Source organism: Chiloscyllium punctatum, chromosome X, assembly GCF_047496795.1.
Source record: "Chiloscyllium punctatum isolate Juve2018m chromosome X, sChiPun1.3, whole genome shotgun sequence".
Lineage (NCBI taxonomy): Eukaryota > Metazoa > Chordata > Chondrichthyes > Orectolobiformes > Hemiscylliidae > Chiloscyllium > Chiloscyllium punctatum.
In genome coordinates this window covers 19,762,525-19,789,183 of record NC_092791.1, presented here as the reverse complement: position 1 = coordinate 19,789,183, position 26,659 = coordinate 19,762,525, and the positions used below count along the sequence as shown (strand labels likewise).

At 43.1% G+C, this 26,659-nt stretch overlaps 1 protein-coding gene across 3 annotated transcripts in view; it reads left to right on the top strand.

Moving 5' to 3' along the window:
* Nucleotides 1-26,659, top strand: part of LOC140471118 (zinc finger protein 148-like) — a 75,154-nt gene that overhangs the window by 24,160 nt on the left and 24,335 nt on the right. For 2 of the 3 annotated variants that reach the window (XM_072567004.1, XM_072567005.1), the window contains exons 3-4: nt 2,340-2,537; nt 21,439-21,562. In XM_072567004.1, coding sequence (XP_072423105.1) covers nt 2,340-2,537; nt 21,439-21,562 — 322 coding nt within the window. The remainder of the gene's footprint in view (nt 1-2,339; nt 2,538-21,438; nt 21,563-26,659) is intronic. The other variant, XM_072567006.1, reaches the window with a different exon arrangement.

Here is a 26,659-nt window from a genome sequence, read left to right as displayed (position 1 = left end):
TCTGTGCCCGCAAACCCTGGAAAGCATTCAGACTTGGACTGATTGGATAGATGGTAGCATTAGCAGTAATACTACTGGACTAGTAATCCAGGCAGCTAGGCTGATGCTGTGGGGATAAGTTCACATCCCTCCATGGTAGCTAGGAGAATTTTAAAATCAATTAATTTATAGGTCTGGAATAAAAGATTCGTCTCTGTAATAATGACCAGCTAATAGGAAAGAGTTTTCCTGCCTTAGCTTAGCTTGTTGTGATCTTGTATACCTTTTATTAAATCTCCCCTCTTTCACCAAGGAGAACAGCCCTCGCCTTCCCAACCTAACTGTGTAACTAAAATATCCCATTCTTAAACCAGTGTTGTAAATCACAAAAGGTTTTAATGTAAACTTACTGAGCCAAAATGATAGTTGATTTATTTTCCCTGTAAAGCATTTTAAGTAATTTGATTGGTTGTATAAATGATGATAAAATTGTGAATGTCAGTGTGCAGTTTGCCTGTCACAAAGGGCAGCATGTTCCTATTTTGGGGCTGGCAGTCTCGACCTTACGAATGTTTACATTGGCACTTTAACTTTAAATGTAACATGGCTGAAATTCAAGACCTAGGAAGTAAAGTGTGTGGGTAAGCAAAATGTTTATTACTGTACAGGTATGCCTTCTATCCAAGCTTCTATGTGATACCTCAGGATTATCAGCTTAATTAGAATGATGGCATTGGGGGAATATAATTGATATAATAATCTTTTTAAGAGTAATAGATTTGTCATCTTACAAAATGCCTGATCAGTTAACTAATAAAGTTCTCATCGGTCTGCCTTCATTGGTCAGGGCATGGAGTACAAGAATCAGGAAGTGGTGTTGTGGCTTTATAAACTTTGGTTAGGCTGCACTTAGAGTTTTGCATCGAATTCTGGCTGCCACATTACAGGAAGGATGTGGAGGCTTCGGAGAGGGTGCAGAAGAGGTTTACCAGGACGCTGCATGAATTAGAGGGTATGAACTATAAGGAGAGGATGGAAAAATTAGGGGTGTCTTCATTGGAGCGGCAGAAGTTGAGGGGAGACCTGACAGAAGTTTATAAACTTCTGAGAGGCAAAAGTAGGGTTGACAGCCAGAATTGTTTTTCCCCAGAGTTGAAGTGTCTAATGCTTGGGGGGCATACATTTACAGTATGAGGGGGAAAGTTCAGAGGAGGTGGGAGGTGGCAAGTTTTTTACACGAAGTACGGTTAGGTGCCTGGAATGCACTGCCAGGGGTAGTGGTGGAAGTAGATATAATAGAGGTGTTTTAAGGGGCTTTTTGATATGCATATCTATAACTGGAAAAGCGCAGCAGGTCAGGCAGCATCAAAGGAGCAGGAGAATTGACGTTTTGGGTGTGAGCCCTTCTTCAGGAAGAAGCCATTCCTGAAGAAGGACTCATGCCCGAAACGTCAATTCTCCTGTTCCTTGGATGCTGCCTGACCTGCGCTTTTCCAGCAACACATTTTCAGCTCTGATCTCCAGCATCTGCAGTCCTCACTTTCTCCATGCATATCTATAAGCAAGGAATGGAGGGATATGGACCATGGGCAGGTAGAAAGGATTAGTTTAATTTGGCAAGATGTTTAGCACAGCATCATCATTGGCCATTTCACCAGGGGAACCTCCTTGCTGTTTGAATAATTCCATTGGATGTTTTACTTCTGCCTGGGAGGAAAGTTGAGACTTCAGTTTAACATCTCATCTGAAAGTTGCCACCTGTGACAGTATAACAGTCCTTCAGTGTGATACTGGGGTGGCACGGTGGCTTAGTGGTTTGCACTGGTGCCTCGCAGCCCCAGAGACCCGTGTTCGAATCCAGCCTTGGGTCTGTGTGGAGTTTGCCACATTCTCCCTGTGCCAGCATGGGTTTACTGCAGGTGCTCTGGTTTCCTCCCACCAGCCGAAGATGTGCAGGTTAGGTGAACTGGCCATGGGAAATTGCCCATAGTCTACATGGATGTGTAGGTTAGATGCATTAGGCAGGGGACATGTAGAGTAATAGGGTAAGGGGATAGGCCTGGGTGGGTTACTCTTTGGAGGGTCAGTATGGACTTGTTGGGCCAAGTGGCCTTTTTCCACACTCTAGGGATTCTGTGGTGTTGCGTGGATTACGAAGTTGCTGGAGTGGAGCTTGGATTCATGACTTTTTTACTCAGTGCTATCACTGAGCCACAGCTGGCATTGTACACCAAGGGCATAGCAGTATCAATAGTGTAGAGAGCCACAGACTGGTCATGTCTATTGTGTCCATTGTATTATATCACCTTGCGCTTGTTTTCTGTGAAACCTTCCTTATGTGTTATTTCTTCTCATCAAAGGTACTGGGGAAAAGCAGGGTGCTTGAAGGAGTTGAACAGCTTGATGGAAAGAAGCAGAGAGAACAAGATGACATAGAAAAATTGAGAGAAAATGAAAATCTTTTGAAGCTCGGAGAGAATGAAGAATTGCTGAAGCTCAGACAGCATGAAGAATTGATGAAGAAACAAAAGAGTAAAAAAATCCGTACTCCTTCCAAAGTAAGTTTTCAATGGTTTTTGTAAAGATTGTGACCTGGAGTTTCTGCTTGGGATGTGATCTGGAGAATGCACAAAGTGGCACTGGTCTTGCGGAGGAGAAACTCCATGCAAGTCCTCTATGCATAAGATTCTCATTTGCATTGGACCAAATGTAAGCCCTCGCTACAGGAACCAGCACAATCCCAGTAGCAGTATTGTGTGTAATTATTGGGTCCTCAATATTACTGAATTCAGCTCACTTAATGAGAAACATTGGCCAAACATTTACTGCAACTGAAGAAGTAGGCCCGTCAAGAGTTTCAATGGCTGTTGGTTACAGAATCAGTAGACTGAATTTGAATTCAGATTAATTTAATCATATTATTGTGGCAACAGCTTGATGAGAAACCGACATGAGTGAAACTAATGTTGATTGCTGGAGAGTGCAGATCAGGTCAGTAGCAAAGGATCTATGTGATCTGTGACTCTGGATGCAATATGATGATCCATCCTTGGACAGGCACAGTTGGAGGAAACCTGTTGTGCTGACTGGGTGGAGTTGTGGTGGGGGGGTTGGGGGGGAGGGAGGGAGGGAGGGAGGAGGAGGAGGAGAAGGAGAAGAGGAGGAAATATGTGGTAAGTTTTGTGGGCAAGAACAATTCTGATAAGGGGATATTTGAAACTGAGTCAAAGGCCATGGAAGTTATGGCATTAAGTCGTAATCGCAGAATTTTTTTAAGGTGCAGGAGGAGGCTATTCAGCCCACCTTGGCTTCAAAGGCTTTATTATCTATTCCGGCTCCATCATCTAGTGCTAATCTTCTGCCTTTTCCCCCCCATATCTCTGCATATCTTTATTATCAAAAAAAAACCATCCAATGCCCCCTTCAATGCCTCAATTGAACCTGCCTCCACCACATTTTGCTGTGTGAAAATGTTTCTTTTCATATTACCCTTCCTAATCTTGTTTCCTTTCTAAGCAGAAACAGCTTTGCCCTATTAACTCTGTCCACCCTGCTCATGATTTAAAAACTCTCTATCAGACTCCTCTCAGCCGCCTTCTCTCTGTTCTGAAGGGTCTTCTTCAATTTCTCCTCATCACTGAAGTTTCTCGTGTGTGGAACCATTCTAGTAAATCATTTCTGCCCTCTCTCTAATCCATTCACATATTTCTTATAGTGGGGGGCCCCATAACTGTACACAATCCTCCAGCTGAGGTCTAAAAAGTGTATAAATTCAACATCACCTCCTTGTATTCTGTGCTCCATTAATAAAGCCGAGGACATTGTATACTTTATTGAACTCTCCATCTGTCCTGTTATCTTCAGTAATCTCTGCCCATGGATGCACTGAGATCCCTGCGTTTCTGCACCTCCTTTAAAACTGAACCCTTGTATTGTCTTTCATTGTTCTTCCAAAGTGCATGATGTCACAATTCTCTGCATTGAATTTCATCTGCCACCTATCCGACCAATCTACCAACTTGTTGATGTCCAGTTGGAGTTCTGAACCATCCTTCTCACAGTTAACAATTCTTATGTATTTAGTGCCATCTGCAAACTTGGAAATGGCCCCCTGCATACCAAGATCAGGTCATTAATGTACATCAGGAAAAGCAAGGGTCTCAATTCCAACCCCTGTGGAACTGCACTTTAGCCCAAAATACATTCATATTCAAATATCCATACTTAGTACAACTCTATTTAAAATTCCCTGATCTTTTGTGCTGCTTGACCTAGATTGTACTGTTATCTTGATAGAAACTCCAGCCTGAAATTGGATTCCTGGTGCTTTTTTATGCTTGAAGTGGGAATGTGTCTGTTGGTTCATGTGAGAGCTATTTAATACAAATGACTGTTTGAAGGCTTTTCCTTTGGTAGGCACATGCAGTGTCTGGTATGTTCGCATATTAGATAAAGCCGAGGCCACACGAAGGCCTGGATGGTTCCATAATGTCACAGTGACAACAAATGTGATATTACTGGGGAGTTAATCACAATTTGTTTGAATGGTGTAAACTGGCATCAGGAAAAGTGAAGAAATGTTGGCAATAGGGAAACAAACAGGGCAATGAGATGAGAAAGGGGCACTGGGAATCATCTTGGATTGCTGTATCAAAGGTGCTGCTGCAAACATGAAACACTCCACATTCTCCACTGGTGTAAATCTCAATTGTTTCTGTTTCTATTTAGTCTTTTTCTTGTGTCCAGCTCAAAATGTCCAGATTTGGTGAGGGGTGAGCCGAGTAATCCCTCTGGATGACTTTTAACCTTGCCCTAGATAACTTCTATCCTGTGCATGGAACATCCATGCCTTTTACATTGAACTTCATTTGCAGTTGAGCATCCCAAGTTCAAAGCCCGTCATGTTTTCTTTGTAAAATCTTGTGTGCATCTTCTGAGTTTATGCACATCTTTTGTCATTTGGAAATGTAACTAGTGTTGCGACTGCAGACCAGACTATTTCTGTATGTCAGAAACTGGAAGGTAGGAATTTCCTCATGCGTGTTTCTGACTGGAGTTCCTGTTGCACTGTGATAAAATTACACTGATAGTATTGGGCATCTTCCAGCTCTACCTCACCACCATCTCTCTCGACTGAATCGTTGCAAAATTGTGATACTGCTTATTCAACTTCCAGTACTACAATTTCCTCCAATTAACTATTGGAAAGACTGAGCCATTGTTTCTGGTTCCAGTTCCTCTGACATGCCGATCAGATGGGAGTTTAGTCTGACCACTACCTCCCTCAGTGTAGAACATCTGTTTGACCTGAAGCTACCAAAGGCATCTAAAGCATATCCCTCTTGTAAAATACCCAGTTCTGTGTTCAAAAAGTGATAAAGGGTAACATGCGAGTGTCAATGGGAAAGGATCTTGGCTCAGACTCAGGAAGAAGGATTAGGAATGCGAAAGCCAGAAAATGCTGGTGGAAGTAGTTCATAAACCTTAACCCCCACCCCGAGACAGAAGTTATATTGTCGGATAGGAAGTTAAGCAAGAAATAATTGGAGCTTATTTGGAGCAAAAATAATTGTCGGGGCCTTCATTATTCTTATAGAATGGACAGCTCAAATTGGCAAAGCTGATCTGGGAGATGCATGTCGAATGCTTCTGTGACCATTTACCAGAGCGTTATATTGTGGAACCTGCAGGCGCTGAAGCTATATTAACATACCAGTAAAGAAAATAGGAGCAGGAGCAGGAGTTGGCCGGCCATTCCTTCCTTCAAGCCTGCTCCACCTTACTTTATCATTATGACTGATGATCCAACTTAATAGTCTGTTCCTGCTTTTTCTCCAACTCCTCCTTGAATTTGTACAATGTTTTGGCCTTGACTGCTTTCTGTGGTAGCACATGCTTTTTAGAACCCTACATACTTCTTCTGGCTCCACACACTGTGGTCCTTAATGGTCCTACTCTTTCCCTAATTCTCCTTTTACCCTTAATATAACTTGGGACATAACAAATAAAATAAAGGAAAGTCCTTTCATGCCCTGTTTTTGCTCCCCTAATGACCTTTTTTTAAGTTTCCCTTTATGCATTCTACACTCCCCTAGGGTTTCTGCTGTACTCTGTGTCTGTGATAAGCCTGCCTTGTTCCCTTTATCTAATACTGTCTAAGACAGAGGAGCAGAAATTAAACCATTTGGCCCATCGAGTCTGCTCTCCCATTCAATCAATGTCATTATCCCACTCTTTCTGCCCCCCCCCCCTCACCCCACCCCGTGACCTTTGATCCCCGTGGCATTCAAGAACCTATCTATCTCAGTCTTAAATATACTCAGTGACCTGACCTCCACCACCTTCTGTGGCAATGAATTCCATAGATTCACAATCCTGTGGCTGAAGACGTTTCTCCTTATCTCCGTTCTGAAGGGTCTTCCTTTTACTCTAAGGCTGTGCCCTTCGGTCCATGTCTCTCCTGTCAATGAAACAGCTTCCCAACATCCACTCTGTCCGGGCCATTCAGTATTCTGTATGTTTCAATTTAGATCCCCCCTCATCCTTCTAAACTCCATTGAGTATAGTCCCAGAGTCCTCGAACATTCCTCATATGTTAAGCCTTTCATTCCTGGGATCATTCTTGCGAACCTCCTCTGAACACACTCCAGGGCCAGGATATCCTTCCTGAGGTATCCGGCCCAAAATTGCTCATAATACTCTAAATGTAGTCTGACCAGAGCTTTATAAAACCTGCGAAGTACATCCCTGCTTTTATATTCTAGTCCTTTCAAGATGAATGATAACATTGTATTTGCCTTCCTAACTAATGACTCAACCTGCAAATTTACTTGAAAAGAAACCTGGACTAGGACTCCCAAGTCCCTTTGCACTTCAGACTTCTGAATTTTCTCCCCATTTAGAAAATAGGCCATGCCTCTATTCTTCCTATCTAAATGCATGACCTCACACTTTCCCACATTGTATTTCATCTGCCACTTCTTTGCCCACTTTCTGAACCTGTCCAAATCCTTCTGCAGCCTCCCCACCTCCTCAATACTCCCTGTCCCTCTCCCTATCTTTGTATCATCTGCAAACTTAACCCCGAGTCTCTTCATCCAGATCATTAATGTATAAAGTGAAAAGTTGTGGTCCCAACACTGACCCTTGTAGAACACCACTAGTCATTGGCTTCCACTCTAAGAAGGACTCTTTTATCCCATTCTCTGCTTTCTGCCAGACAGCCAAACTTCTATCCATTGCTAATAACTTGCTTATAACGTCATGCGCCCTTATCTTATTCGGCAGCCTCCTGTGCGCCATCTTGTCAGAGACCTTCTGGACTTCAAGGTAGGTAACATCCATCGGCTTTCCTTGATCTAACCTGCTTGTTACCACCTCAAAGAATTCAAACAGATTTGTCAAGCATGACCTCCCCTTGATGAAACTATTTGACTTTGCCCTGTTTTAATCATGCACCTCAAAGTATCCTGAAATCTCATCCTTCACGATGGACTCCAGAATCTTACCAATGACTGAGGTCAGGCTAATTGGCTTATAATTTCCCGTCTTTTGCCTTACTCTCTTCTTAAACAGGAAGGTTACTTCAGCGATTTTTCCAGTCCTCTGGGACTGTCCCTGACTCAGTGATTCCTGAAAGATCACTACGAAAGTCTCAACTATCTCATCAGCTATCTCCTTCCGAACTCTGGAGTGTAGTCCATCTGGTCTTAGTGATTTATCTACTTTCAGACCTTTCAGTTTATAAAGCACCTTCTTGTTGGTGATGGCCACCATACTCATCTCTGCAACCCCCCCCCACCCCACTCTCTTGAATATTTGGGATATTACTCCACAATGTCCAGGGTCTGCTGGATTTGTTTGTCCCACCCTTGTCTTTATTGGAGCATGTTGGCCCTGTCCTCTCCCTACTTCATTGTTGAATACATCCCACTGCTCTGACTCAGATTTACATAAATTGTGTGCTCCTGTACCACTCTGGCCAAATCAGACCTGATCTTTTTAAGACTGGCTTTTCATAGAATCACAGAATCCGTACCGTGCAGCAAGAGACCGTTCAGCCCATTTGAATCTGCACTGATCCTCCGAATAGCATCCCACCCAGATCCCCATAACCCCATATTTACCGTGGCTCATCCACCTAACCTGCACATCCCTGAATGCTATGGAGCAATTTTCCATGCCCAGTTCACCTAACTTGTACATCTTTGGACTGTGGGAGGTGACCAGAGCACCCAGTGGAAACCCATGCAGAGGTAGAACGTGCAAACTCCGTGCAGACAGTCACCCAAGGGTGAAATCGAACCTGGAACCCTGGCACTGTGATGCAACAATGCTAGACATCTAGAAATCTGATTTCAGGCCCATCCTTGATTTTTCTATAGCAGTCTTGAAACTAAAAGAGTTATGACTGTTGTCTGCAAAGTGCTCTCCCACTGATACTTCAACCACTTGCCTGGCTTCATTACCTCAAATTAGGTCCAAGACCGTCCCCACTGTAATAGGGCCTTCTGCGTACTGGTTTAAAAAGCTCTCCTGGATGCAGTTTAAAGTCTAAGCTTTTCACACGATGACTAACTCAGTTAATGAGTTTTGAGAAGATTTGTAGCTCAGGTTAAGGTTCTGGATGTAGGTTTGCTCGCTGAGCTGGAAGGTTTATTTCCAGAAGTTTCGTCATCCTATTAGGTAACCCTCTTCAGTGGGCCTCCGGGCGAAGCAAACCCAAACAAGCAGACAAAACGCGTCCAGAAACCTTAGCCACTCTCCCCCCACATCAAAGACATCTCAGAAATGACTGCCAGACTACTCAGACCTACTGGCATCATGGTAGACCACAAACCCACCAAAACACTAAAACAGCAGCTAATGAACTTGAAAGACCCTATACAGAGAACAAGCAAAACTAATGTCATTTACAAAATACCATGCAAGGACTGTAACAAACACTACGTTGGACAAACAGGCAGAAAATTAGCCACCAGGATACATGAACATCATCTAGCTAAAAAATGACATGACCCACTGTCACTAGTATCCTTACATACGGATAAGGAAGGACACCACTTCAACTGGGACAACACATCCATCCTAGAACAAGCCAAACGGAGATACGCACGAAAATTCCTAGAAGCATGGCATTCCAACTGGAACTCTATCAACAAACACATCAAGTTAGATGCCATCTACCACCGCCTGAGAAAAACAGGAAATGACATCACCATAGAAAATGATGTCACAACAGGAAATGACATCACCAGCCCAAAGAGACCCAAACTTATAAATAGAAAGCAGGACTGATCAACAGTGCTTTGCCCAGAAGCCCACTGAAGATGTTACCTAGTAGGGTGATGAAACGTCTGGAAATGAAACTCTCAGCTCAGCGTTGGGATAGCTAGTCAGCATGGATGGGTTGGACCGAAGGGTCTGTTTCTGTGCTGTCCATCTCTATGACTCTGTTACTGTATATGAATTCAGATGCCTTTTAAATGTTATAATTGCTTTTATTGTTTTCCATTGTTCTTGATGTTTTGACTGCTGCACCACATTGCTGAGTTGTTGGATAATGCTTGGTTTTTCTGTAGGCTTATTGCTTCACTGGGAGACGATGCCCCAAACAAATTGTTGTCAGATGAAACCTTTGATATTGGAAATTTGCATTATGCTGTTGCCTAAATTCATGACAAATTGAATGAGGTCTTTGTTAATTGTTATATATTGAATTTTATGTTGTGAATTATTTCTGATTTGTGTGGGAAGAAAAAGGATGTGCACTTCCTATAGTGTTGGGAAATCTCTTGTCCTGATCCCAGTTTTCCTGATACACCTTCCACTGAGACATTTGAACAGGAGGTCTGTGCTATTGATGTCACTTTTATCTGCCCACACCTCCCTGGAACTGGCAGTAGTGCATCCATTGTTGCTGTCTCTTCCTTGTCGTCCCACTGGCCACACTCCTTGCTGTCGGCTGTATCCTTTGCTGGTTGCCTCTCTTACTGCCTGGAGGGAGATGGCTCTGAATTTCTCTGTGTCAATAGTTTTGTAATTCATTTCAGGGGCGTCAGGCTACTGCATGAAATAAACTTTAAATATGAAACTACTGCATAAATCCTGCAGCACTGCTCAAAGTGACGTTACAGGCACTCTGACTGCATGAGCTGAATGTGCCCCCTACTGTTTCCAGGGCAGATTAGAATCAATCTAAACATCAGGTCATAGACAGAGAACACAGGGGGCTAGCACCTTCCAACATATTGTCTAGCTATCACCATTGTTAACAGCTAACCCGAGAAAGCAACTTTAAAAAAAGGGTTTTGTGATTTACACATGAAAGAAGTGAAACTATCACTGTATTCTAACAGATGAAAGGCTTAACAGACAATCAATTTTTCAATGTATAATTTCAGTTACATCACATTGTAAATTTTTGCTATAAATTCTGTGTTACGATCGAGCCCTCCACAATCACCTGATGAAGGAGCGTCGCTCCGAAAGCTAGTGTGCTTCCAATTAAACCTGTTGGACTATAACCTGGTGTTGTGTGATTTTTAACTGTGTACACCCCAGTCCAACACCGGCATCTCCAAATCAGGGCAGCAAATGCAGTCTTTCCTCCTTTTCTGTCCTGGAGGTGCTGAGTCAGAAGGATTACTGTTCCAGAGTTGCCAGCAGCCCTCTGGTAACTTACTGATGTGGCTAATGATTGTGTAATTATTGCGTGAGCACTCAGCAAGCTTATTGGACTTAAGTATGTATCTTAGCAACATTCACACAAACTCCCTTCTGAGCAAGGCCATTGTGTAACAATCCACAGTGGGAAGCCTGGTTGATTTGGTTCATTACGTTTCACGACAGTGAGAGTGAGTGGGAAATAATTGGCTTTGCTGATATTATGTATTGATATAAGAAAACAGAAATAGATGGGTCTGTTTGGAATTCTGTGCAGTGCATGTTATAACCACTGGATTACACATCAAGATGATTTGTGTGCAGAGCTTTCAGTATCTTCTGAAAAATGAAATGAGGTATCAAAACTATTGCTACAATAAGAATGATTTCATGCATTGGAGATCGAGAGTGAGTGGTTGCAATCATTGGAATTCAATGTGGTGGAAACTCCATCCATTTCCTCACTGAGATCTTCTTGTTCCTGTCCACCCCCGTCTCTGCTTTATTCTCAGTGCCCACCACCTCAATGACTTTACTGCCTTTGTGTCCTTCCTCAACCATACATTTTATATCAATGTTCCATCCCACCTCCCCAACTCTTGCAGCCTCTCTATTTGAAGTCTGGATTGCCTTTGATCATTTGCTTCATTACTTCTGTGACTCCTTTTCCATTCCAATTTTCCTGCTACCTCCAATCCCATTACCATCACCAGCAGTCTGCAGAATAAAATCTTCCAGAGCTCCTTCATGAATGTAATCTCATTCTCAAACTCCTTGTTTCTAGCTCTCCCACTGGCCTGGCCCCTTTGCTGCCTCCTTCCTTCCCAGAAAATTAATCACTGTCTTGCATTCCTGTTACTTCCCCTTTATAGTCCAGATTTTCACCCTTTCAGATCAAAGGGGAGCAGATGAACTTGCTTGCTGCAAAACTGGACTTCTCATCAGTCACCAGAATTGGCACAAATCTACTTTTTCCCTTCTGTTTTCTTGCCTGCCCCCCCTAACTCCGTTGACTCTTAGTGAGCTACTGTTTCTTGGTTAATGGCGTTTAGTTTGACAGGCGCCAATAGTTTCTTGGTGCAATTGCTTGGCGTCAGCTTTTGTTTTGGTTGCAGTTCACCTGGCATCGGCTCAGTGGAGTATAGTTCCTCTGGCACTGAGTTGTAGAAATGTATGGGTCCAGTAGGGTTGACTTGAAGGAGCATACAGCTGTGGCATTGTCCCTCATTGGTGTCTAATTTCTGTGCACTCTCCTTCACTAGGATAGAATTTCCCCTGCGTTGACCCATACTGGCACACAGTTTTGTTTGGCACTAACTAGCACTGACTTTCACCTGATGCTGAAAGCCATTAAATACGTTGTGAGACTTTTTCAGGAACACATGTGAAATGGAGGTATCTAATACACTTATTTGGAAAGGCAGGAACTGATTGGGGATAGTCAACATGGCTTTGTCTGTGGGAAATCATGTCTCACAAACTTGATTGAGTTTTTTGAAAAAGAAACAAAGAGGATTGATGAGGGCAGAGCGGTAGGTGTGATCTATTTGGACTTCAGTAAGGCGTTCGACAAGGTTCCCCATGGTTAGCAAAGTTAGATCTCATGGAATACAGGGCGGGCTCAAAGTTAGAAGACAGCATGGTGGTGGAGGGTTGTTTTCAGACTGGAGACCTATGACCAGTGGAGTGCCACAAGGATTAGTGCTGAGTCCACTGATTTTCTTTTGTCATTTATATAAATGATTTGGATATGAACACAGGAGGTATAGATAGTAAGTTTCCAGATGACACCAAAATTGGAGGTGTAGTGCACAGCAAAGAAAGTTACTGCAGATTACAATGGGATCTTGATCAGATGGGCCAATGGGCTGAGAAGTGGCAGATAGAGTTTAATTTAGATAAATGCGAGGTGCTGCATTTTGGGAAAGCAAATCTTAGCAGGACTTGTATACTTAAGGGTAAGGTCCTAGGGAGTGTTGCTGAACAAAGAGACCTTGGAGTGCAGGTTCAAAGTGGAGTCGCAGGTAGATAGGATAGTGAAGGTGGTGTTTGGTATGCTTTCCTTTATTGGTCAGTGTATTGAGTACAGGAGTTGGGAGGTCATGTTGTGGCTGTACAGGACGTTGGTTAGGCCACTGTTGGAATATTGCATGCAATTCTGGTCTCCTTCCTATTGGAAGGATGTTGCCAGGATTGGAGGATTTGATTTATAGGGAGAGGCTGAACAGGCTGGGGCTGTTTACCCTGGAGCGTTGGAGGCTGAGGGGTGACCTTATAGAGGTTTATAAAATCCTGATGGGTATGGATCAGGTAAATAGACAAAGTCTCTTCCCTGGAATGGGGGAGTCCAGAACTAGAGGGCATAGGTTTAGGGTGAGAGGGGAAAGATATAAAAGAGGATGGTGTGTGTTTGGAATGAGCTGCCAGAGGAAGTGATGGAGGCTGGTACAATTGCAACATTTCAAAGGCATTTGGATGTGTATATGAATAGGAAGGGTTTGGAGGGATATAGGCCGGGTGCGAGCAGTTGGGACTAGATTGGGTTGGGATATCTGGTCGGCGTGGGCAAGTTGGACCGAAGGGTCTGTTTTCATGCTGTACGTCTCTAGTTGGGAGGTCATGTTGTGGCTGTACAGGACGTTGGTTAGGCCACTGTTGGAATATTGCATGCAATTCTGGTCTCCTTCCTATTGGAAGGATGTTGCCAGGATTGGAGGATTTGATTTATAGGGAGAGGCTGAACAGGCTGGGGCTGTTTACCCTGGAGCGTTGGAGGCTGAGGGGTGACCTTATAGAGGTTTATAAAATCCTGATGGGTATGGATCTCTATAAGAGACATTCCAACAACTCCTCTCCCCAACACTTCAAGTGCCACCAGCCCCACATAGTCATACAGCACAGAAACAGACCCTTTGGACCAACTCGTCCGTGCTGACCATAATCCCAAATTAAACCAGTCCCATTTGTCTGCATTTGGCCCATATCCCTTTAAACATTTCATATGCATCTGCCTATCCAAATGTCTTATAAATGTTGTAACTGTACCTGCACCTACCACTTCATCTGGCGATTTATTCCACCTACGAACCACCCTCTCTGGAAAAAGTTGCTCTTCAGGTCCCTCTTAAATCTTTCTCCTCTCACCTTTAAAAATATGCCCCTAGTTTTGAACTTCCCCCACCCTAGGGGAAAGACCTTTGCTGTTCCCCTTATCTAAGCCCCTCATGACTTTGTAAATCTCTGTAAAGGTTAACCCTCAACCTGCTATTCTCTCGTGAAAAATATCCCAGCCTATTTTGATGACTCAAACCCTGCTGTCCTGGTAAATCCTTTCTGAATTCTTTCCAGTTTAGTATTAACCTTCTTCACTGTCAACTATACCATCACTTTTGGTGTCATCTGCAAAGTTACTACCTATGCCTCCTATACTAGCATCCAAATAGTTTATACAAATGACAAACAAAAGTGGACCCAGCACTGATCCTCACTGGTTACAGGCCTCCAGTTGAAAAAACAACCCTTCGTCACTATCTTCTGTTTCCTATCATCAAGCCAATTTTGTGTCCAATGGAATCTTCAGGTCCTTGACTGAATGATTTGAAATTTCTGCAGAAGGTTTCCTCAAACCATCAATTTGCACCCCCCCCCCCCCCAAAAAAAAAGACTCTGGGGACCATGAGGCTTATTCACACACTGAGGGCTTTGACCAGCAGACCCTGAGGCCATGAGATGAAGAAATCCTGTTCACTTTTACAGTTCAGTCCCTGCTATATTATGGCGAAGTCTGCAGAATTTGCAGATTGAGTTCATCATCCATCTGAAAGCCAGTCAAACAGAGTTGCAGCAATTTATCCTTGATCCCAAGGGACTGCCAAAGATGCGCATTGATCTCCAGCAATCTAAGTTGCTAAAACTGCTTCGTCCCCATAAGTCTAGTTTCACATCCTTGTCCTTGTAATGAAATTTTTTCTTTGCTTCTGCTGAGTTTTGCCGTGTTTATGGGCTTAGTGCCGTTTCAGATAGCATCTGTACTCTGACTCTGCATTCTTTCTTCCTGATTATTACTTAAGCCCATCTGCCTATCTTCTCCAGCATCTTTATTTCAAAATAAAAGGGAAAGCAATGGCCGAGTGGTATTACCGCTAGACTCTTAATCCCACGCTGAGACCCAGATGACATTCTGGGGACACAGGTTTGAATCCTGGCATGGCATTTGGTGGAATTTGAATTCAGTAAAAAAAAATTCTGGCATTAAAAATCTGCTGATGACCATAAATCCATTGTCAGTTGTCGTAAAAACCCATCTGGTTCACTAATGTCCTTCAGGGAAGGAAATCAGCCATCCTTACCTGGTCTGGCTTACATGTAACCCCAGACCCACAGCAATGTCGTTGACCTTCAGTTGCCCTCTGAAATAGCCTATCAGGCCATTAAGTTGTACCAATCACTACAAAGTCTCAAAGAAATGAAACCAGGCAGATCACCTGGCACTGGAAAAGACAATGGCAGAAATAGCCCAGTGGACCCTGCAAAGTCCCCTCACTAACATCTGGGGACTAATGGCAAAGTTGGATGTCTCAGAGACAGCGCTTAAAAGTGTGTTGCTGGAAAAGCGCAGCAGGTCAGGCAGCATCAAAGGAACAGGAGAATCGACATTTTGGGCTTATGCCCGAAACATCGATTCTCCTGTTCCTTTCATGCTGCCTGACCTGTTGTGCTTTTCCAGCAACACATTTTTAAGCTCTGATCTCCAGCATCTGCAGTCCTCACTTTCTCCCTGTCTTAGAGACAGGTCAAGCAACAGCCTGACATAGTCAGACTCTCAGATTCTTATCTTACAGGCAGTGTTCCAGACACCACCGTCACCATTCCAGGATACATCCTGTCTCACCAGCAGGATAGACACAGCAGAGGTGGTGGCACAATAGTGTATGGTTGGAAGGAAGATGACTTGGGACTCCTCAACATTGACTCTGGACCCCATGAGGTCTCATGGCATCAGGTTAAACATGGACAAGGCAACCTCCTGCTGATTCCCACATACCGTCCTCCTTCAGCTGATGAATCAGTACTCCTCCGTGTTGATCAATACTTTTGAGGAAGCACTGAGGGTGGCAAGGTCACAAAATATACGCTGGGTGGGGGATTTCAATGTCCACCACCAAGAGTGGCTCAGCAGCAGTATTACTGATCGAGCTGGTCAGGTCCTAAAGGACATCGCTGCTACCCTGGGTCTGCGGCAGGTGGTGGGGGAACCAACAAGAGGGAAAAACATACTTGACCTCATCCTTACCAATCTGCCAGCTGCAGGTGTATCTGTCCATGACAGTATCGGTAAGAGTGACTACTGCACAGTCCTTGTGCAGACGAAGTCCCACCTCCATATTGAGAATACCCTCCATCGTGTCGTGGCACTATCATCGTGCTAAGTGGGACAGACTTCAAACAGAGTTAGCAACTCAAGACTGGGCATTCGTGAGGCACTGTGGGCCATCAACAGCAGCAGAATTATACTCCAGCACAATCTGTAACCTCGTGGCTAAGCATATCCCCCACACAACCATTACCATCAAGCCAAGGGATCAACCCTGGTTCAATAGAGAGTACAGGAGGGCAAGCCAGGAGTAGCACCAGGCATACCTGAAGATTAGGTGTCAACCTGGTGAAGCCACCAAACAGGACTAGTTGCATGCCAGACGGCATAATTAGCAAGTGATAGACAGAGCTAAGTGGTCCCATAACCAACAGATCAGATCTAGCCTCTACAGTCCTGCCACATCCAGTCATGAATGGTGGTGGATGATTAAACAACTCACTGGAGAAGGAGGCTCCACAAATATCCCCATCGCCAACGGTGGAAGAGCCCAACAAAAGATAAGGCTGAACTTTTCGCAACAGTCTTCACCCAGAAGTACCAAGTGGATGATCCAGTTCGGTCTCCTTCAGTGGTCCCAGCATAACTGATCCCAGTCTTCAGCCAATTTGGTTCACTCCACGTGATATCAAGAAACGATTGGAGGCACTGGATACTGCAAAGGCTACAGGCCCTGAAAATGTTTTGACAATAGCACTGAAGGTTTGTGCTCCAGAACATGCTGCTTCAATACAACTACAACACTGGCATCCACCCAACAATGTGGAAAATTGCCCATGTTCATCCTGTACATAAAAAGCAGGACAAATCCAACTGAGCCAGTTACTGCCCCATCAGTCAACTCTCGGTCATCAGGAAAGTGATGGAAGGTGTCACCAACAGTGCTATCAAGTAGCACCTGCTCAGCAATAACCTGCTCAGTGAGGCCCAGTTTGGGTTTCACCAGGGCCACTCAGCTCCTGACCTCATTCCAGCTTTGGTTCAAACATGGACAAAAGAGCTGAATTCCAGAGGGGAGGGGAGAGGGACAGCCCTTGACATCAAGGCTGCATTCGACTGAGTGTGGCATTAAGGAGCCCTGGCAAAACTGGGATAAATTGGTATTGGGGCGAAACTCTCCAGTGGTTGGAGTCATACCTGACATGTAGGAGGATAGTCGTGGTTGTTGGAGGTCAGTCAACTCAGCTCCAGGACTTCTTTGCAGGAGTTTCTCAGGGTAATGTCCGAGGCCAAACCATCTTCAGCTGCTTCATCAGTGACCTTTCCTCCATTGTAAGTTCAGAAGTGGAGATATTCACTGATGATTGCACAACGTGCAGCACCATTTACGATTCCTTAGACACTGAAGCAGTCTGTGTCCAAATGCAACTAGATCCGGACAATATCCAGGCTTGGGCTGATAAGTGGCAAGTAACATTCGTGCCACACAAATGCCAGGCTATGACCATCACCAATAAGGGACAATCTAACCACTGCCCCATGACGTTTAATGGTGTTACCATCACTGATTCCCCCACTAACAACATCCTGGGGGTTATCATTGATCAGAAACTCGACTGGACTCACCACATAAACACTGGCTACAAGAGCAGGTCAGAAGCTTGGAGTATTGAGGTGAGTAACTCACCTCATGTCACCTCAAAACCTGTCCACCATCTACAAGGCACAAAGTGGGCGGCACGGTGGCTCAGTGGTTAGCACTGCTGCCAGCCTCTGCCGACTGTCTGTGAAGTTTGCACATTCTCCCCGTGTCTGCATGGGTTTCCTCCGGGTGATCCGGTTTCTTTCCACAGTCCAAAGATGTGCAATTCAGGTGAATTGGCCATGCTAAATTGCCCATATTGAGAGGTGCATTATTAGGGAGTAGGGGAATGGGTCTGGGTGGTTTACTCTTTGGTATGGACTTGTTGGGCCGAAGGGCCTGTTTCCAAACTGCAGGGAATGTAATCTAAAAAAATCAGGAGTGTGATGGCATATTTCCTACTTGCTCTGGATGGGGGCAGCTCCAACAACATTCAAGAAGCTTGACACCATCCAGGACAAAGCAGCCGCTTGATTGGCACCATATCCACAAACATCCACTCCCTCCACCACTGACGCTCAGTAGCAGCTGTATGTACTATATAAGATGCACTGCAGCAATTCACCAAATCTCAGACAAAATCTTTCAAACCCACAACCACTTCCATCGAGAAGATGTGGGTACTGATAGGGTACGCTTTGTTGTCCAGTACTTCCTGGGAGCGGAGAAATTACGCCATGTTCTTTGTAGCCTACAACACATTACCAATGAGGATAAGCACTTCACCAAGACCTTCCCTATGCCTCCACTTCTCGCCTTTAAACAACTGCCAAACCTTAAACAGACCATTGTTCGCAGCAAACTACCCAGCCTTCAGGACAACATTGACCACAATACTGTACAACCCTGTCATGGCAGACACTACAAGACTTGTCAGTGTGTCGACACGGATACCACCATTACTCATGGGGACACCACCCACCATGTACGCGGCAGGTACTCATTTGCCTTGGTCAACGTTATCTACCTTATATGCTGCTGGCAAGGATGCCCCGAGGCATGGTACCTTGGCGAGACCAAGCAGATGCTACGACAACGGATGAATGGACACTGCGCAGCAATCACCAGACAGGGATGTTCCCTCCCAGTCGGGGAGCACTTCAGCGGTCAGGGACATTTGGCTTCGGATCTTCAGATGACTGTCCTCCAAGGTGGACTTCGGGATATACAACACCACAGAGTGGCCGAGCAGAGGTTGATAACCAAGTTCAGAACCCATGAGGATGGCGTCAACCGGGACCTGGGGTTAATGTCACACTACAGGAGATCCCACTACATTATACATTCTCACATACACAAGCACACATACACACATACTCACACTCATGCAGACCCTCACTTATACTCCGTCACACTCATGCACGCACTCTACCAGGCACACATACACATACACACTCTCCCCCACCCTCACATGCACACACAGGTACACAATTTGCAGAATTGTATTTGCAGATACATTCTATTTTGCTCAAAAAGCGCACAATCTACAGGCAGTCAATCCATGCGACATTTTATAAATTCCTACTTTGGAAATAGAACCAGTCTGATTGAAGGTTGGGATACAGACAGACTCTAACCTCACACCTTTAATGCATTGTCTGTGCTGAGATGTCATTTTTTAAAATAAAACCTTAAGTTATCTTGGGAATGTGATTTGAAAGAAGTTCTGAGATTTACATATTAATGAATTGAAGCCTGCAGCCTATTCTAAAAGATGAAAAACTTAACAGCAGTTTAGGTTTGTTCAGTATATCGTATCAGTTGCATGACACTATGATCTTGTGCTATAAATTCTGTGTCCTATGATCCTGCTCCACTAGCTACCTGACGAAAGAGCAGCGCTCTGAAAGCTAGTACTTCCCAATAAACCTGTTGGGCTATAACCTGGTGTTGTGTGATTTTTTAAAAAAAATTCTGTCCATCAAGAAGGACAAGGGTAGCAGACATATGGGAGCACTGCCACCTTCAAGTTCCCCTCAAAGCCACTCATCATCCTTACTTGGAATTATATTGCCATTCCTTCACTGTCTTTGGGTTAAAATCCTGAAATTTGCTCCCTAATGGCATTGTGGGTCAACCCACAGGTGGACTGCAGCGGTTAAAGAAAACAGCTCAGCACCACAGTTCTTAAGGGTAACTAGGGACAGGCAATAAATAAGCAATGCCCACATCCCACAAAGTGAATAAATTAAAACAAAAACTTGAAATCCATCTTGTGAAACAGATCATTTTTTTCCGTGTTCTCCTTCATTGGCTCAGTGTCGGTTCCTTTTACTTTGTCTTTGTCAAACATTTGTAGGTAGTTTGTTTGTTTAAAAATACAATCTAAACATTGAGAGATTGAGACGCAATTTGGTCATTTCAAATTCTTGATGGGCATCTGGGAAATGACTGGACCTTTTTTATGGTGAGAGTTAAAAGAAGTCCTTTACTGTGCTAGAATTTTGTAAAGAGGGAATCAGTGGTTTTGCCTGATGGAATTCTACGCAGGGGAGTGAATTGTGAATGGTTAGATTAGTTGCCATTTTGTAATGTAAAGGTTGATCACGCGGTTAGTTACTCATACATCTTATGACTCTTCGGATGCTCTCTCTCACTGTTTCAGGTTTCCTGACCCTAACCGTTGCTGTCCAATCTTCCCATATCTATAATCTCCCCATACAGATTTGTACTTCTTCAATTTAGTATAGTATATTTGTCATCCACAATGCGGGTCATCTCAACACAGGAGACAAAATACAGACTGGATGACTGCTCCGTGAGATGCTTCTGTTTAGTCCACAGGTGTGACCCTGAAGTTGCTGTCGTCTGTCATTTTTGTTCTTTACCTTGCTCCCACTGTCATCTCACTGACCTCTGTATCTTTCAGTGTTCCAAAGATACTCAACACAAGCTTGAGGAAGAGCATCTGATTTTTCAATTAGCCACTTTCACAACCGTCTGGACTCAGGCCAAATTTGGTGAATTGATTGTTAATGTCTGTCTCCATTCTGTTTCCTTACTCTTTGCTGCTTTTCATTTTCTCTTCTATTCTGTTGCCTTCAGACAGTTTTCTGTCTTTTGATAAATTACTTGCTGAAGCGTGGTTTCTGCTTTTGATGTCTCTGATTCTGATCTGAAATATTGATTGGGGGGAGAAAAGGCACACATTTTCTTTGAATTACTTTAAGACTTACTAAATCTTGTTGCTTCACTGCATGGATTTGTATTTTCTGTCTTGTCCGGTGCAAATGAGTTTAATTTTTATTTATTGTTCCTCAGCCTGGTTCAATCGCTGTCTTGCTCATGATACACCAGCTGGATGAGCTTGATTTTCTCCACTGCCCACAGCTTATAGGACAGACTGGCAAAATGCTTCATGCAGCATAGGAAGTAATGACTAAAGAGCATATCAGCCTGTGACCTTCAGTACTGCCTCAACTGCGTTAACAACAGCCTCAGCACTCATGCTTGCCCACATTTCAGTCAGGACCTCATGGAAAACTTTAAAATTGTGGATTGAGAGGAGGTAGAGGATGCTTCAAAAAAAAGGATCAAAAGGAGGGCAGAGAGAAAATATACCTGAATAGATAATCATAACGTTATGGATGATTAATTCTGTTTTTTTGCTGTGAAATGTGTATGATGAAAGTTTGTTCAATCTAGATGTTTTCTGCAACTTTTCCTATTGATGAGAATACAGTTGAAATCATTTGTGATCATCAGAATATGTATGTTGAACACAGTGGTCATGTATCTCCATTGTTTTTTGAGGGGCCTAGCATGGACTTCTGAGGGCTTGTCTGATGTCTTGGCAGTAAGCACGTCGAGCATTGTGTGTAAATATTCTGCCTTTCAGATTCTGGTAGTCGGTGAAGATGGCTCATTCCTGGTTAAATCTCCCAAGACTCACATCTGCGAGCAGTGCAGCGCTGCGTTCCGGACTAACTACCATCTGCAGAGGCACATCCTCATCCACACAGGTAGAATGCAAGAACCATGGGTGTGTTCAGAGCTGTTTGTAAGCTAAAGACTGTGTACGCTTTTCAAAAGAAAATGCCACTACTGCTAAACCCTTATTACAGGTGCCAGAATACTTTTGTCCTGTTTAATAAGAGCTCTTTTCTTTAAAATTTGTGAAGTCATAAAATAATTTTCTTTTGATCATGCAATGAGCACATTTAAACTTTCTCCTCTCCTATTTTCTGCTCTCTTCCTCACAACAAAGGCCTGTAGTTTCTTGAGTCCCTCATCCAACTTGTGTGAACCAGTTATTGTCATCAGATAATTTTAGCATGGCCAAGCCCGATCTTTAATGGACATTACAGCATACACATAATTGCTAGCAGGGGTCCTTTGATCATGATTGGAATTGGGGAAACCTGGCTAATGATGCTTTTAGCCAGGGACACTGGAAGGAGGAGTCGTACTCCAACTGCTACCCTAGCTGAGATCAGTGAACACAACGTGGGAGCCAAATCTACATGGTGTGTTTAGCATTCGAGCCATCAGTGAAACATTTTAATTGCACTCTTTAGAAAATATAAGTGAGTGTCTAGTATTGTAAATGTTCCAACATTTTTGAACTGAACTTCTTGGAAGTGGCTACATATCACATGATATCCCTTGTGTATGTTGTGCCCAGATACAGGTTTCTGAGAGTTGGGAAACTGGGCTTGCTCTTATACATGTACGATGAATATATATGGCAGTTTGTGATACAATTGCTATGACTTTCACCCCGCTGCACTCAGTACACTGACTTTTACTCTCTGGTTCATAAACCATTTGGTTCCTTCCTAGGTGTAGGTGTTCTAAATTCAGACTTCAAAAGCACTTTCAAATACAGGAAGTAAACAGGTGATCGTGCCATTTTTTTCTTCTTCCCTCTGAACATGCTGCCTCTTGTTTGAAGTTTGGTTCCACAGATGTCAGCTGCCCTCCAGTCCTCTGGTGTAAGTGTAGACAGTCTATGTCAATGGACTGTTTGTTTTGGGTGTGAGGGGTGGGGCGTGGGGGGAGGTGTGTGTGTGTGTGTGTGTGTGTGTGGAATATCACAGCTCAGCCTGATGTTGCCCTCATTTGAAATCCATGGTCTTCAGTATATTGTTAATGTGCTGTGATGAGGAGAGGGAGCTGTGGCAGTACCCTTTTTCCATCCACTATCCCTAGCTACAGCTTTTGCAATCACTCCAACTAAGATCAGCTAACTTGGCACATGATGTTTTGCTCTTGTTGCGCTGTGATGTGTTGAACAGCAAAATTGCCAATTGATCGTGCCAGAGGGGCTGACTGGCCTCTTCCCGATTTTATTTCTCTAATCCATTGGTGGAATTGATCCTACTTATTCAACTAGACTCTGAATCAATCTGTTCTTTTGAATGCCATGTTAAATTTCAAAAAGCTGAATTCTGAACATTGTGTAACCTGTCTTTTGCTTCAAATTTGGAGCATAAGATTGTCAAAGGTTTTCCGCAACAACTTTTGCCATCACGATTTTATCTATTCGTATTTGATTCATTCCTTGCCACATATCTAAGCAGCATGTGATAAACCAGAGCTAATTGAGTTTCTTGTCCTGCAACCTGTCAAAAACAAGCCCCAAATTAAATGCAGTTATGAACAGGCAAAGCTCAGTGCACTAAGTGGTTCTGTCATAACAAGGATTCACTAAGTTGGATTCACTTCAGACTGTTACTTCTTTCCAGTAACTTTGCCTTTTAGCTTCATAGAAGCAAAATTAATTCCTTGCATTGAGGTGTATTCTGTCTGATTTACATGTGTGCCAATTAGTTTTTTAAAAAGATGGAAATGGTAGGTATTTGCAGGATGGCAAACCGAAAGCAACAATAGATAGTTAATTTTAATGATCATACAGCAGCTCGTGTTTTATCATAAAATATGTGTAATTTCTCAGTAACACTGACTTAAACGTGCATTCCGACCAAACTTAACACAGTACATGAGAATTAATAAAAATAAGATACCCTTGAGTCTTGGACAGAAATGGAAAACCAGATGTTAATTTTGTTGAAGAGTGTTGCAAAGGACAAAAGATGGTTCTCATGAGGTATCATCGTCAGAAGTGCTTTACCATCAACTTAGTTTTATAAAGTGCCAGTTAGTCTGTTCTCCTCTAAAAGGTTGCCATGATATGATATTCACCAAACCATAGTTATACGCCAACTGAAATATCAGTGATCTTTTTGATTGTTGGCTAGTTGTGAGCAATGCAGCACTTTAATGCACATTCTTACTTGTACCAAGGGCGTGATCACAATTAATTGCTTCATAAATGAAAGGTTGAAGTTGGGCTTTTGATGCAAGCAAGAATTCAGTGGAGAGAGGAAGCAGGTGCTGCATTTTATTTTTCATTTCCCAGCAGTAGCTGGTGAGTGTTCTCTTATCTTTAAGGTAGGAATCTGTAAATTGCTGTTACTTTCTTTTATTAAATCAGTAACAGATTAACTAATAAAATAAATAAGTTTCAACAGGCAGGGCAGAACAGATAGTTTGCCATAACTAAACCATAAGGAAATGTATCAAGAGTATTGTGATCTCTATCTACCCTATCTATAGAAAGTCATCATTTTGAATTGTTGAGCTGCAACAACAGGGACGGGGATTACCTGGGCATTTTGTTTCTAGGAGGCAGGCAGTCACATCGATTATATCAAGTAGAACTTTAGAATTGAGCAATAATCAAGGCCAGAAGGCTGTGACTATGAGTCAGAACAGGTATGAGTGTACACAACAAAAACAGAAGTTGCTGGAAAAGCTCAGCAGGTCTGGCAGCATCTGTGAAGAGAAATTAGAGTTAATGTTTCAGGTCTGGAGGTGGGGGGAGGTGTGGGAACGGAACCTGCAATTAACTGACCTAGAGGAGTTACTCTGGCTGGTCACCATGTAGCATCGGCAGAGGAGGCTGGAGCAGTAGATGTTCAGAGAGGTGAGTAGCCATGTAACTGAACCAGAGTGTTCAGACAGGTTTGGTAGGGGAGCAGAGCTCACGTATGGGCCAGGGTTGGTGAGGGATCAGAGCCTGAATTTCAGCTGGGCTGGGGAGAAAGGAGAGCCCAAGTGTCAGCTGAACATTAGACCTAGTATTGATTAAACCACTAAGGATTGGGCAGGTATCACAAATTTTGTACATCATGTGGCTTTATCTGTTACTGAACAAGTTTATTGGAGTTTATAGCTACTCATAATATCGAAAGGCAAACTAGAGAACTTTATGTAAAGGTGAGACATTCAGAGTAGCTGAGGTCTTCAATTTTTTTTAAATGTAGAGAGGTACAGCGGTTGATGATCAGCAAATTGTATCCCTGGATGATGATCAGCATCTTGCATTCAATTTTTATGGAGATTTTCAGGAACCTGTTTACATATTGCATTTTTTCACGTTACAAATAATTCCTGGAAAATTGGTTTTAATGTTGCAACATTTTTACATAAGGTATGCATTTACTTTGGTGAATGAGTGGAAAGATAAATTATGGGAAATCTGTTTGTAATAAATTAACAAAAAGTCTTTGTTATGCATTCTAAATATTAGAACAAACTTGGAAAAGTGCACTTTCTGTAAAGTCCCACTATGCCACTGGTCACAAAGTAAATGCTTTACCCAGTTACCTATACATACTATTATGCTTATTCTAAACCTAATGTACATTTAAAAAAAAAACTAGATTACTTTTATAAGCAACAAAATTGTTGATTTATTTTTAAATAAGACTCGTTTGACAATGTGTAAGCCTGATTAATGCGGAGCTTGAAATGGGAATGTATAAAGATTTACCCTTGTAAATAACCTAACACACACATGCATAAGCATCGATTATAGAAAAAAAATCTTTCTCTGCAGAGATTGGGTTGGGGGTAAGTGGCGGGGGGTGGGGGTGGTGATCACCAGTTAATAATTAGAAGCTAACATGGAAAATGCCTCAGAAAACTCCAGCTGGTCTGGCAGCATCTGTGGAGAGAAATCAGTTAATTAGTCAAGTCTGACTCATCAGAACTGGTTAATAATTGTTGCTGATTGGAGGAAAAGAGGATAAGATGTGAACCGTGGCTTTCAGTCAGCATCCTAGCGTACGAACACAGCTATCATTAAATACAAGCAGTTATGACTGGGAATTTTGCAGACACAATTCATCCAAGAAGCGTCTCTCGCTCTCGGGCGGTACTTCAAGCAATATCAAAAATTCTTGACCTCCCCAGACTCAGCCACTGGTGACTTCCAATAGATCCAGCAGCTCTTGTTTGGGGGTGGAGGGGAGAAAAGGCATCCTACTGTTCTTTCAACGTTTTGAAATTAAGGAAATGTCCCTTTTATTTTAGATTAAAGGTTTCTCCTCTGCATTCTAAATGAGCCACTGTCCATAACTCTTTAAACATGGGTCCTCCAAAAAAATCTTCATAATACATGTCAATATTTAATAAAATATGTACATAATCTTGATATTTGTGCTGTCTTTAAAGAAGAAAGCCATAAAACAAAATCAACACAGATACCGAGGCAGTATTACTATGTGACTGCATCACCTAATAAAGATATGACAATGAAGCAGTAGCACTTGGGAAAGATAAATTATATTAAATCCTGTAAGGAGCCATTGCAAAATTGAAGTCAATGGGAATCAGAGGAAACTGTCCCATGGCTGGAGTCAAACCTAGCACAGAGAACAATAGTTGTCTGCCTCAGGACTTTGTTGCTGGACTTCCCTAGGAAAGTGGCCTCGGTCCGATCATCTTCAACTGCTTCATCGATAACCTTCCCTCCATCGTTAAGGCAGAAATGGAGATGTTCTCTAATTATTGCAGTGTTTGGATCCATTCTGAACTCAGATACTGAAATAGCCTGTACCAATGCCCAGGCTTGAGCTGATAAAGAACAGATAATGGTTATGGCTACACAAGTGCCAAGCTGATAGTCTTCAGAACTGCAGCAGACAATCTAGAATAAAACACTTCAGTTGATCACGCCATCTGCCACCATAAACATTCACTCCCTCCATCACCTATACACAATAGCATCAGTGTATACCATGTCGAGATTACACTGTCAAAAGCTCCTTTGA